This window comes from Ailuropoda melanoleuca, chromosome 11, assembly GCF_002007445.2.
Source record: "Ailuropoda melanoleuca isolate Jingjing chromosome 11, ASM200744v2, whole genome shotgun sequence".
In the NCBI taxonomy this organism is placed as follows: domain Eukaryota; kingdom Metazoa; phylum Chordata; class Mammalia; order Carnivora; family Ursidae; genus Ailuropoda; species Ailuropoda melanoleuca.
The window spans coordinates 18847195-18862084 of record NC_048228.1 but is presented as its reverse complement, the minus strand read 5'-3'; the positions used below and the strand labels follow the sequence as shown (position 1 = coordinate 18862084).

The window sequence follows — 14890 nt, the reverse complement described above, 5'->3', positions numbered from 1 at the left end:
CTGGGTGTTATATGCAACTTAATGAATCATCGAACTTTACATCAGAAACCAGGGATGTACTGTATGGTGACTAACATAATATAATTTAAAAAACATTAAAAAAATAATAAATAAATAAATAATAAACTTTATTAAAAGTAGAAAAAATTTTACAAATATTACAGTTTCAAAAATCCTAAATTCCTAATTTCTCTAACTTCATAAACAGAAATATGGGAGCTGGTATAAAAATCAAGAAAATCGGATTTCTATTAAATAATAAGAACTATAAAATGAACAAATGAGAAAGAAATTGGCCTTCTGGAATTTAAGACAATTATCCCTGACAAAAATTCTGAAGAAGTCATCAGATAGTATTCATCATGAAGAGCCTCCTTCTTTCTTTAGGTTATTAACTAATGTGTACTCATAAGACAAGGTTATATCTTATTCCATACAAATTGAAAATGTCCATGAACATTAAAGAACCATGATATTTGGGTGGAAGAGCTGACTTTGTCACCCTGTAACAGCAGCATAATACATGAGAAAAGCTGAGTATTTATTTTGTTTTCTATTCATAAAGAAATCGAAAGAATGAGTATCTCTCTACCTTTCCATTAAACGTATAAAATGTCATGGTCATTTAAGTAGTTTTTCTGGGGGTGCCTGGGTGGCTCAGTAGATTAAGTATCTGCCTTTGGCCTAGGTCATGATCTCAGGGTCATGGGGTGGAGCCCCACATCAGACTCCCTGCTCAGTGGTGAGTCTGCTTCTCCCTCTCCCTCTCACTCTGTTCCTCCCCCTCCCCGGCTCATACTTGCTCACTCTCTCACAAAGAAATAAATAAAATCTTAAAAAAATAAAAAATAAATAAATGTTTTTCTGTAAAAAATATACCAGAATCATTACCATTTTATTAATTTTCCAACTAATAGGATACTGAAATTATTTAGTATAACTTTGTAAAAGCTATATTTTCCCATCAGTAACCCTCTACAATTCTAGAATTATAGACTTCCACTACAGTGGAACTATTTTAAAAATAGACAAAACATTTTGATTCGAACACTTTTCTAAAAACAAATGAGAAATGCAATGCAGTATCTACAGCATTAGGGTTTCTTTGTTATGTAAAATATCCTCCACTTTATGTAGATTGACTGTTTCTTGCATATAAAGAGCCAACTAAAAACAAAATTCAGAGACTCAACTTTGGTATAAAAAGTATATTCAGAGGGTTTATGCCTTATAACTTCTTTTTTTGTTCCTACCAACATCTTACTTCAGGTACTTATATCTCCTACCTGGATGTTAGTACAGTCAATGTCTAACTGGGTTCACACCTCTAACCTGATCTCTTTTTGCTTCAATCATCCATGCACACAGCAAAATATACAATGCTATACTATATTATAGCATAGTATGTTATATATAAAATTATACATATTTTTTATTTTTTAATATTATATATGTATTTATATAATATACTACGCTATACTATAACTAATTTAGTTTTGTCTTTTGACAGTTTAACCTAGAGACCTACTCTCAAGTGCTGTTTACAGTGCACTGATACATCAAATAATCTTTAACCTGTGCGTTCACATTTTGACCTGAAAATGGAAATTATTTTTGCCATTACTTCCTATATGCACTGTTATAAATCAAATGTGACCAAATAATACTAAAATCAAATATAAGACAAATAAAATATACTAGGAAGGTTTAAAGGATAGAGTTCGCTGGGATAATAGGACAGAGATGTCCAGAAAAATCAGACCAGCCCTCTACCCCTAAAAAGATTTAATAATCGTTGCAATATATATAGAATATATATGCCTTGTGAGATATAGGAGAATATTATCAGAATAGAAGAATTTTACTAAATAACCATAAAGATGACCAAGTGACTAGGGCACACAGGTGTGTTCACAGACACTGTGAAACTTACTACTCTCCATCTGTGTGTTTTGTAAAATTGCTGACCTGTGGGTTATGCGACCAAATATTCTAGTAGATGAATGAATGCTCTAACAGAACAAGTATGACACTGCTTTTCGTTCTTTTGAGGGCAAAAATTGTCATTCACGTTCCCTTCAATCAGTTTATCCACTGTGCCTGGTAGAGAATAAGTGCAGACTAAGGATACTTTTGTTGAATGAAAACACAGAGAAAGACATAATTACATCTGCCTCAACCTCGGTTCTTCCCATTGTGTTTCTTGGCATTCCTGACTAAGTGAATGTTGGCTCATTCTCCCAAACCTCTGTGTAACTCTTAACAGCTTCTACCACAATAGGTCTATACTACAGACTTTCTGAAGCTGTCTAATCCCCTTTCTGAACTATAAAACCTTCAAAAAAGGGGATGGTGTCTTATCTTTTAGACTTTTAGTCTTGATATTGCCAACATAATGATCAGCTCACCAGTCCAGGGGTACAGTTTCTGAAAAGTATCTTTTAATACTGATATTATTTCAAATTTGTAAAAATGAAAAATATACATGTCTTCCTAGTAATAACTACAAAACATGCAACTTGACCAAGCTTTCTGGCTGGTACAAAAATGATAAAATGGGGCACAGGGAGGGAGCACATCATATTCTCTGAGCATTCAATTTTGAAATCATCAAAATGGGACATTTATTTTAAAATGTTCAGAAACACTACCTTTTTTCCTAAAGCATTAGGCATAGTGTCTTGCATTTAGTAGGTACTCATTACATATTTGATGAACAGAATTTCTTATATGGGGACAAAAACACAAATACTTAAAAACAGGGGGAAAAAAGTATTTCATGTGCCAACATGTGTTTTGCTAGGGGAAAAAAGTTCTTTTTAAAGACGTAATAATAGAATTTTTCTCTGATAGCTTGAAATCATAATAAATTTCCTAATATTTAAATATGACACCTGGAGTCCTTATTAATTCTACCAGAAATCTCAAATTAATGAGAACAGCATCCTGGCTTCACAGAATAGGAAAGGACTTGAGAGATGTCAGACAAATTTTTCATCTGGTCCCACAGCCCCATTCCATATGAGAAAAATGAGGATTAGAGAAAATATAATGTTAAATGGTTAGCCTTGGATAGCTCTGAGACTAAAACTTAAGTCTTTTCATCCTGGATCAGCACTTCTGCCAATAAACCTTAATCTAATCTATCTATTTAGTTCCCTATTGAGATTACAAAATTCAACCAAGTGTTATTCTCTTACACATTTAGAAAGGGCCATGATAGTTCTATACTTCATTATACATCCACCCAACACACAATAATACAAATCTTAGCTGACATTCAGTTTCGGAAATATATATGTCACATTCAGATGACTGCCCTTGTCAAGGCCTTACTTCTTAAAGAAATGGACTGAATCTGCCTTATCTGCCTTAGGCCAATGGCTCTGACTCTAGTACTCTCCCTCAGGGACTTCAATTCTAGCTCCATTATTTCCCTGCCTCACCTTCCCTTAGATTTCAGATAAATCCACACCTCTTATCTCCCAGAACTAATGAGGTGTGCCTGAAAACCCTGCTAGGCACAAAGCCCGTGGAAGGATGATTCATTATTTGCTGTGAAGAAGTCTTTGCTTTCACGGAGGTCTTTCCCACTGGCTATAGTTGGAAATGGTAGATAGATACCTGAATGAAAAAATGTAAATTTAAAATAGCAAGAAGAAACTTTTTTTTTTTAATGACCTCATTGCCTCTTCTGTTTTGCTTTTTAGAAAGGGAAAACTATTCCATTAGAAGAAAACTCAGTGCACCTTTATAAAAATAGAACTTCCCATTAGATTGTGAATAGCTGACATTCCACAGGAAGTATGCACAAGTACCACACTGCCAAAACCATCATCAAAAGGACAAACACAGGAACATTCCTTCTTTAGGAATTCAAGTAGTTATTTTATCTTGGAACTGATTGGCTAAGTGACTTCCAATTTTTCCATATGAGTATTTCATTGATGTATAAAATGTTCATTTTTCTAAAGCTACTTACTCTTCCTCTTCATAGAGTAATCACCACAATTAGATAATTTAGAGGAATTATATCTGTTATAATCTCTTTTTAATCACTGAAAATCTATACTACTAACCACTTTTTTCCAACTATCTCTAAAGCTGGGTGCCTTATTGGATTGTATTTAACTAAATTATTAATCTCATTTACTGGCAAAGAATTTTGATGAAAACTGCTCATAACTCCTCTCTTAAACTTTATTTTTTTTCTTTAAAGATTTTATTTATCTGACAGAGAGAGAGACAGTGAGAGAGGGAACACAAGCAGGGGGAGTGGGAGAGGAAGAAGCAGGCTTCCCTCTGAGCAGGGAGCCCTATGCGGGGCTCGATCCCAGGACCCTGGGATCATGACGTGAGCCGAAGGCAGACACTTAGCTTAATAACTGAGCCACCCAGGAGCCCCTCTCTTAAGGAGAACAATTGCAAAGAGTCTGAACTTTTCAGTCTACCAAAAGAGGTTCAATTTAATGTTACTATGGTTCAAATGTAAACTTATACTTTGGTTTCAGAGACATTAATAACACAAATATCATTGTGACAGATATGATCCACTGTAACTGAAAATCTTATTTTGTAGTCATATGAACTGCTTTTTTATATGTTCTGTGCCAATTATTTAAAAAGTGATGTATAAGAAAATAAACCTTATTCTAAATTCTGTGATTCTTATCATTTCCTCCATTTATTAAGAAATATAGAAAACCATAAAATTTTAAATGTGAATATAGCATGGTAACTATGGAAAAGTGGTGTGGCATGGCATGAGAAGAAGAGTATTGCTCTTTCACAACTGACCTAACACTGATATGCTTCTTGGTGCTGAAGCAGATCAGAAAATACCACCCTGCAATATACCACTTTGGCAAAAAGACTATTTTGAGCTAAAGGCAATTGAGAATGAACAAATACAGGAAGAAATCTCTACCCTCCCCTTATCTGCTCCCAAAGCAGGGCATAAATTTCCCTTTGAGGAAGGTATCTGTTTCATGTACCAGGAAGAGAAGAGCAATTTTTATCATCTAAGACAAGAATTTGACAGCTTCACTGCTTCTTAGTTTTACTTCTTTTCTACAAACTCCCATGCACATAAATATTAATATAAACTGCATTCCTTTTATTCTATTAACCTGCCTTTAGTCTAATTCACATGCCTTCATGCACTGAACATAAGAGGGTACAGGAAAAATATATCCTCTTTGATAGAGCTATGATCAAATCCAATTCTGAATAATGGTACTCAAGTAAATGAGCATTAGCAAAAGTGTTTTTCATTCTAGCATTCATCATAGCATGAAAGACATATCCCAGTTTATAATACATTATCTTTGATTTATATAGCAAAGGATATCTAACGAATTAAATCTATGAAAAATATCAACAGATCTGAAAAAATAGAGTAGATACATTACTCTCACTAAATGCATAAAAAAAAAAAATCCCTGTTCTCCCAGCCCCACCCAGCAGTAAGGAGGAACACCCCTGAGGTGCCATAGGAGGCTGAATAGGAAATCTGTACTTCCAGCCCCACCTGAAAGTAGTAAGATGGCACAGAATAACCCCTACCAATGTGGTATCAGAGGAGGACTGCTACAAAGATTTAAATTAAATCCACAGTCTCATAAAATAATACCCAAAATGTTTAGGATATAATACAAAATCACTCATTATATCAAGAACCAAGAAAATTTCAATATGAATAAGAAAAAACAATGAAAGATGCCAACACCAGCACCACCAAGATGACAATGCAGTTGGAATGATCTGACAAGGATTTCTGATCAGCCTAATAAAATGCTTGAGTGAGCAATTATAAACACACTTAAACAGAAAAAATAGGAAGTCTCAGCAAGACAGAATTTATAGAAAAACCAACAGTCCATAGAACTGAAAAAAGAATACAATAACTGAAATGGATGCATTTAACAGCAGAATGAAAAAAAAAATGGATCAGTCAAGTTGAAAAAAACAGTGTAAATTTCCTAATCTGAGCAAGAGAAAAAAAGAAATAATAAAAATGAACAGAGCCCCAGGAATTTAAGTGGCTATAACAAAGGATCTAGCATTCATGTTATCAAGTTCCAGAAGGAGAAGAGAAAGAAGGCAAGGCTAAAAAAGTATTCAAAGAAACAATGTCTAAAAATTTCCCAAGTTTGGCAGAAGACATGAACCTGTGTATTCAAGAGGTTAAGTGAATACAAAATAAGATAAACTAAGAAATCCAACGCACAATCTAAGACACATCATGGTCAAACTTCTAAAAACTATAGACAAAGGAAAAAAATCTTTAAAGCAGCTGGAGAGAAAGAACACCTTACTTTTAGGGGCAAAACAGAGTGACAAAAGATTTTTCATCAGAAATCAGAGAATCCAGAAGGAATTGATGTAACATTAAAAGAATATAACTATTTACCTAGAATTCTTTATCTAGCAAAAAGGAGTGAAGGGGGAAATCAAGACATTCTCAAAAAAGGAAAGTAAGAATTTGTTGCTAATGCATCTACTCTGAAAGAATTGCTAAGGAAGTTATTAAAGAAGAAAAGAAATCATAAAAAAAGGGATCTTAGAACATGAAAAAGGAAAAAACAATGGAGAAAGTAAAGATATGAGCTCTGAGAAAGGACTGAAGAGGAAGGACTAGTGCAATATGCAGTGATGACAAACTACAGACACGTGAACAAGCCATAGGTGGACTGTGACTATGGGGAGGAGCCTGTACAGTGGGGCTGTACATAATCAGAGCTTCAGTCTGTATTTTCCAGCACACACCAATCACCAATATAGCAGACACACTTGGCTGCCTACCTAATAGCCAAAACTCCCCTATTTTCTTCTTAACAAAGCCATGATTTAGATCTTAGCTCACCATGTATATGGTGATTCAAGGGAGGTCAGTTCCCTCCCAAGACCTACACATTAAATTTATAATTGGTCAAAGCCAATTGTTGCAATTCCATTCCCTTCATCAATACTTGATTCAGGCATGGGCATGAGAAATGATCCTAAACAGGGATTCCTTACAAAAAAATTTTTAAATAAAAAAATAAACGGATTCATTAATAGATTATCTTCTGAGGAACTGCTGAGAAAGAATAAAAACATATTCAATGACATTAATACTGTCCCTGTTTCTGGCTGTGAAAGTCACTGATACCTGTAAATGAGTCAGCCAACCTGAGAACAAACTCACATACTACAGAGAACAAAAAGACAGAAAAAAACTTGATTTCTTAATTACATCATTGAAGGGCTGAATTAACCAAATCTAACACTAACCTACTTTCAGAGTCCTATTACAAAAAATATTTTTTTCTTATCCAGAAAATGCTAGACAGTAGTCCATTATATGAATTTACCATAATTATGCAACTATTTCTCTATCATTGGATCCTTAAATTGCTTTTCTGTCTTTTCTTTTTTCCCCCATTATAAAAGCTGATGCAGCGAACATCTTTTGGCATAAAGTTTTATCTAAATTTAGGGTATGCTTTATCTGGATTTCATTTCTAGAAGTGAAATTACTATGTCAAATGACCTAATCCTGGCCAGTGAGAGGAAATGAGACATTTACTGGGTAAATTTTTCATTCTTATAAAGAACAAGAGACAATGTCTTCCACTGGACATTATCATGTCTGTATATAATACCTTGAACCATACCTATCTGAGAACAAAGCCAATGAAGTAAAAGATGGGAGTCTGATATTGTTGTTGAACCCCTGAATTAACCAACTTCAAGGACCCTTCCTTTAGTCTTTTCCATTATTTGAATTATAGTTTCTTTTTAATTTTTTTATTTGAATATAGTTGACATACAATGTTGCCTTAGTTTCCGGTACACAACATAGTGATTCAACATCTCCATACATTATGCTATGCTCACAAATGTACCTACCATCTGTCACCATACAATAATATCACTGAAAATAGTCCCTTATGTCATTTATTCCGGTGATTTATTCATTCTATAACTGGAAGCCTGTATCTCCCACTCCCCTTCATCCATTTTGCCCATCCTCTCCACCCCCCTGCCCTCTGGCAACCATCAATTTGTTCTCTGATTATGTTTCTGATTATGTTTTTTTAATTCACTTTTGTTTTTTACATTCCACACATGAGTAAAATCACATGGTGTTTGTCTTTCTCAGTATGACTTATTTCACTTTGCATAATACACTCTTGCCCCATCCATATTGTTGCACATGGCAAGACCTCATCCTTTCCTTGTAGCTGTGTAATGTTCCATTGTGTATGTGTGTGTGTGTGTGTGTGTGTACATACATACACACCACATCTTGTTTATCCATTCATCTACTGATGGACACAAGTTGCTTCCGTATTTTGGCTACTGTAAATAATGCTGCAATAAACATAGGGGTGCTTATTTCTTTTCAAATTAGTGTTGTCACATTCTTTGGGTAAATACCCACAAGTGCAATTATTAGATCATATGGTATTTTTATTTTTAATTTTTGGAGGAGCCTCCATACTGCTTTCCACAGTGGCTGCACCAATTTACATTCCCACCAATGGTACACAAGGGTTCCTTTTTTTCCACATCTTCGTCAACACTTAATATTTCTTGTGTATTTGGTTTTAGCCATTCTGACAGATGAGGTGATACCTCATTGTAGTTTTGATTTGCATTTCCCTGATGATGAGTGGTGTTGATCATTCTTTTCATGTGACTCTTGACTATGTGTATGTCTTCTTTGGAAAAATGTCTATTCAGGTCCTCTACCCATTTTTTTAATTGGATTGGGTTTTTTGGTGTTGAGTTGTAGAAGTTCTTCATATATTTTGGATCTTTTCCCATTCAGTAAGCATCCCTTTTGCTTTTGTTAATAGCTTCCTTTGCTATGCAAAAGGTTTTTATTTTGATGTAGTCTAATTATTTATTTTTGCCTTTGTTTCCCTTACCTTAGGAGACATATCTAGAAAAATGCTGCTATGGCTAATATCAAAGTTATTGGGCTTTAATACATTTTGAGTTTATATTTATGTATGTGTTAGAAAGTGGTCCACTTTCATTCCTTCGCATGTAGCTGTCCAATTTTCCCAGCACCACTTATTGAAGAGGCTGGCTTTTTTCCATCATATATCTTTGCCTCATTTGTCATAGATTAATTAACTACATAAATATGGGTTTATTTCTGGGATCTCTACTCTGTTTCATTGATGTATATCTATTTTTCTCATATTGTTTCGATTACTACAGCTTTGTAGTATATCTTGGAATTTGGGATTGTAATACCTCCACCTTTGGTCTTTCTCAGGACTCCTTTGACAATTTGGGTTTTTTTGTGGGTCCATACAAATTTTAGTATATTTGTTCCAGTTCTGTGAAAAATGCTGCTGGTATTTTGATAGGAATTGCACTGAATGTATAGATAGCTTTGGGTAGTGGTGACATTTAAACAATATTAATTATTCCAATCCACAAGCATGGAATATCTTTCTATTTGTTTGTGGTGTTTTCAATTTCTTTCATCAATATTTTATAGTTTTCAGAGTACAGGCCTTTCACCTTCTTGATTAAGTTTATTACTAGGCATTTTATTCTTTTTGGTGTATTTGTAAATGGAATGTTTTCTTAATTTCTCTTTTCTGCTACTTTGTTATTACTGTATGGAAATGCTACCAATTTTTGCATATTAATTTTATAATCTGCAACTTGACTACTTATTACTTCTAATAGCTTTTTGGTGGAGTCTTTAAGGTTTTCTATGTATGGTATCATGTCATCTGCAAAGAGTGAAAGTTTTACTTCTTCCTCATATGGATGCCTCTTATTTCTTTTTTCTTGTCTGATTACTGTGGCTAGGAGTTCCAGACTATGTTGAATAAAACTGGTGAGGTGAATGTCCTTATCTTGTTCCTGACCTTAGAGAAAAATTCCCTCATTTTTTCACCACTGAGTATGATGTTACCTATGGTTCTTTTTATATAAGACAATAAATTATACATAGTCTAAAAAATTCAATGGAAAATTAGATCATATCAGCCATTTGTATGCCCAAAGATAAAACTGAGAACTGCTTATGATATCACAGTGAACAATCCAAACAGACTCCTGTTTCAGTTATGAAGGTTAGTGTAAGTTTTAAATAAACACTCCTGAACACTCACATCTTTTCAAAAGAATTAGAATTGAATGTTATTTGACGAACATCTAAAAAAATTATAGCGTTATTAATTTAGACTGCAAATTAGAAAAAAATTATGTTTAATTCATAAATGGCTTTCAAATAGCAAAAATAAATGAGTACAAAGTATGTTGTACTTACAAATCAAACACCAAATAATGGAAGCCCTCTTCTGATATGCTGTCATGAAGTCGCACTAAAAAAAAAGGGGGGGGAGAGAGAAAATTTTGTTATACATATGTTAATGATGAACACTAAACCAGACTTCTAATGGGCATCTGTCTCCTAACTAAAAGTGTTGGCAACATTCTTTATTCTAGGTTCTGATAAGTAGTGTTCTTTACAAGAAGGCTTGGGTTCAGACAAACCCAGGGTTTAGATTCTGGTTCTGATAATTATTAACTGTGTGAGCTTAATAATTTTTTTTTTTAAGAGAGAGGAGAGAAGGCAAGTGGGGAAGGGAGAGGGCGAGAAAGAGAATCTTAATTAAGCAGGCTCCACACTCAGTGCAAAGTCCAATGTGGGGTTCAATCCCAGAACCCTGAGATAATGACCTGAAGTGAAATCAAGAGCCAGATGACCAACTGAATGAGCCACTCAGTGCCCCTGTGTGAGCTTAATCAAATAAATCAACTTAATGATAATAGTACCTATACATTACAAGATGGTTGAGAAGGTTAAATGAAACAACAGAAGTAAAATAATCCACATGTTGCTGGGATAAATAAATATTAATAACTTATAATATATATACATCTATTCAAAGTTACCAGGTTCTCAGAATTCTCCCAGTTAGAGTCTCTTCTTTGCCATTCTCTTTGCAATCTCCCTAATCCAGGTCTTCAACAACTCATGCCTTGATCAATACCAATAAGGAGCAAGAGGCATCATTTGAAAAATCTAGCAAATGGTCTCCTTGCTTCTGCTCTCCCTGCCCCCCGCTTTTTATTGGTGGGGGTGGGGATAGACAGAGTTTCTACATAACACTCCCTGGCCAACCTATCAACAGAGTTTTTATTATGCTACTTCTAAACTCAAGTCACCAAAACCCATTTACCAAGTCAGCCAAAAATATACAGGTAGAACTTTTAATAAAATAATCTACTAGTTCCTCAAATTAACACTACTTTAATTTTTCCAATGAGCTAGACTTTCACTGATAGGTAGCCAAAACAAATATTTTGCTCTTCTGAATGGAAAAAACTCATTATCTACTATAACTCGAAAGTAAACTACACACGTATAACTTACATACTGCTTTTTCTGCTATTTAATTTTCCCTAAGTCCCCTGCCACCCCCAACTCATTCCCACAGATGGTAAACTCTTCCTATTTATCCAAATCACTTGGGGTGGCTTGGCCTTCACTGGGAGCAATAGAGGGCAGAAAAAGCAACAAACCTGTAGGACACAACTTCTTTTGAAAAGTTACCACAAAAGGATAATGATTTCTACTACTACCGGTCCTTAGTATGTTCCCCATGCAATGATGATCACCACATAGAAAATGCGGATTCCAAAGAACATTTAGATTGTCACACAAACTACAGTGATCTGTAGAGGGAGTCTGCAGTACCCATGAAATTCTCAAGGTCATAGACTTAATATAATGTCCATTCTTTACAATCTAGTTCCATCCCCTTCGGACACCATCCTTGGGCCACTATTAAAATCTTTTCTGAATCTTTCTTTAGCAACCTTTCCAAGATAGAGAACTAAAGACTTTTGTTCCATTATACAGAATTTCTTTCTCATTATTACTACCATCCAGTTACCGTATTTCACAAATTTTTTAATCCTTCATAGAACCCTGACAAATGGTAGATGGTCTCTCATAAAATTGTTTTGAGCACTACTACACTATGTGCTAGGCATTCTTCCAAGTTTTTGGACAGACATTTTCACCAAAGCTCGGTATACCTATATATGTCTAAAATAAAACTATTAACATCAAGCCGTTCTCCCATAACTTTAATTGTGTGAAGGGTATTCTTCAGTTTACCAATATTAAAGATGCCCACTACCTTTGTTTAAACTTACCCTGCCAAAGAAAATCAAAAGTTAGGCTCAATGATGTATTCTGTTCATAGTGATTCAGCACAGTCAGGAAAGTCAGGTCATGACAGATAATTCAGTGGCTTTCTTGAATAACACAGTCTCACAGATACATACCTCACTGAGCAGCTGTAATGCAACCTGCGTTTAAATAAGCTCAATGAATGGTATGTCTACTTAAGTCAGACAGTTATTCGATGAAAATAAGATGGATTTCCATCCTATCAAAGTAAAAACGAGAAGTAAAATCACAACGTGAGCAGGAGGAAATGATTTTTTCTTTCTTCCACTGTCTCAAAATAAAAACTTCGAGTGGAGATGGGGATCTCAGGTTTTCAGATCAAAGGGTTGTGGAGCTAAACAGAAGTGGAAATTTCAGGTACAACTGGAGAAATATTACTTTCTGGTTCTATTTGGAATAAAATCTTCTTAGTATGATTACCACTTTCTTATTAATACTTGAACACCATCATCATTTGGAAGTAAATTATTTTTTGAAAAAGTTAAGAGTTGCTCATATGCAAGCCTAATGACCAAACATATATTGTTTTTAGTGAAAATTAATTTCACAAAAGCATTTAGCCAGCAAGCATATAATAATTGCTTAGGGATAAACCATTTGCCTCAAGTTCACTATTTTTGCATCACAATTCCAAAAACAATCTCCACTATTTCTAACCAGCCATTTGACCAGGTGAGATTAATTATGAATGAGTGTATTGATACAGCAGAAAAAACTAGCATCATCTACACTTGGGATAAATATATAAACATTTATTTCCTTCCTTTATTCTTTCCTTCCTTATGACCACCCTACCTCGTTCCACTCTTAAAGAACTAGAAAACAGAACTAAATGAAAGCATCACAATTTTCATTTATTAACCAAACTATGTAATTTCATCTTTGCATGGATGTTCCCCTGCTTACAATTACTCTAAGGATGGGTTGGTTTCCTTTTGAAACTTTGAACTCTTTATCATTCTCAGAGTTGATAATATGCTTATACAGTCTGAAGACAGTGTCTTACACACCACAGATATTATCTTTTTATCTTCAAGCCATTTCAGTCAGTCAAAAGTATCCATCTTCCATCCTTTCCCTCTTTTTTTTAACAGTTTGTCAAAGGTTAAAACTGTGTTTACTTTCACAAAATCTTACATTAGTTATTCTCTATAAATAAATGTTGATTCATTTCCAAGCTGAAGGAAATACGGGCTATTCTCTTCACCACAGATGTTAGCCCAAGACTGCAGACATGGCCAGCCTTGAGAGGACTGTGGCTGCTCCATGTGGAAACATATTGCACTATGTTCTTGCTATGACTGCACTTTGTTATTGCCATAGGCTGTACATATGGGTGCACACAATTAACTTAATCACAGTCATCACTAAGATGCTTTCAAAAAGAAACATTAAAGAAGATGAGGAAAGCATTTGAGAACACAGGTTATAATACACCCTGGTAGTCATTCTTTTCTGAAGTTTGCTCAAAGGTAAAATCAAGTTTATGAATGAATGAGTTTTCATAAATGGTAACTGTGTAACAGTTCTTATCCAGAATAAAATTTAAAATTCTAGGGCATTAAGTATGAGACTTATAAGGGGAGAAAAGGTGTTTCTGAGGCTAAAATGTTTGCAAAATTCAGTTGATCCATGGCCTAATCCTTTTCCTTTCTCTCCCTCATACATTATCCATTTGGTTATTTGCATTCAAATTATCATGGGATCACTGCTTTCTCTTCCTGTCCTATATTCCTGTATTATTTCACTGCAGTTTCTAGTTAAGTACTAGTTTCACAAAGGGACCAAAGAGGACTAAACAGGACCTTGTAATTATCTGAGAAAACTAATTTTATTTAAATGTGAAAGAAATTTCCTATTTATTTTAAAACATTCTTTCATTTAAGGGGTTAAAAGATAATAAAATAACTACAGTGCTTACTATGTCAACACAATGAAAATAATTTTTGCATGAGTTATTTTAGTTAATATATAAGACCTTTTCCCATCACCTTTTACAAATGAATATGCACACGCTTAGAGAGGTGAAATAAACTTCCAAAGCTTAACAGCTAGTAATTGGCCAGGCTGGGACTGTAATCCAGAGCTGGAGGATTCCAAAGACCTGGTTCTTGCTCAGAATACTATATGGACTCCTAAAGTACATCTGTCAACAAACTACTCTCCCCCCCACCCCCCGCCAAGAGATTGTAGAGTATGAATTGGTTTGTCAGGATACAATAATATTTTAAAAAGAATTAAGGAGGAAGAAATAGTTATGGTGACTAGAAAAAGAAAGCAGTGTTAACTTAAACAAAAAGAAAAATATTTTGAGTTTAGGAAGTTTAAAATGTGATGCTGTAGTTTGGGGGATAGAGAGCTAGATGATATCTAAGGTACAGAGCCAACACCAGCCACATTTGTCTTTCTATGCAGTCCCTAAATCCCTAAAAAATTGTTAATTCTCCTCTTCAAATTAGGAATGTTAGAATATCCAGTGACTCAGCTATTTTACCTGATAGGACATTCATTGTACCAAAAATCCTAATTAGATAAAGAATCTGGAAAACTTGCACAATGTGTAAAATAGCATAAATTTAACTATTTTTGTTTCCAAAATTAATTAATTCCAAAATTAACATCCATTCTATGACATGGATACTATGATAACATGGGAAGAGACAGAGGTAT

General features: G+C 34.4%; 1 protein-coding gene across 16 annotated transcripts in view; it reads right to left on the bottom strand.

Annotated features, from left to right (window-relative positions):
* CAMK2D (calcium/calmodulin dependent protein kinase II delta) overlaps window positions 1-14890 on the bottom strand; it is a 308625-nt gene that overhangs the window by 141532 nt on the left and 152203 nt on the right. For all 16 annotated transcript variants that reach the window (XM_019803409.2, XM_034671311.1, XM_034671307.1 and 13 more), the window contains exon 4: window positions 10286-10340. In XM_019803409.2, coding sequence (XP_019658968.1) covers window positions 10286-10340 — 55 coding nt within the window. The remainder of the gene's footprint in view (window positions 1-10285; window positions 10341-14890) is intronic.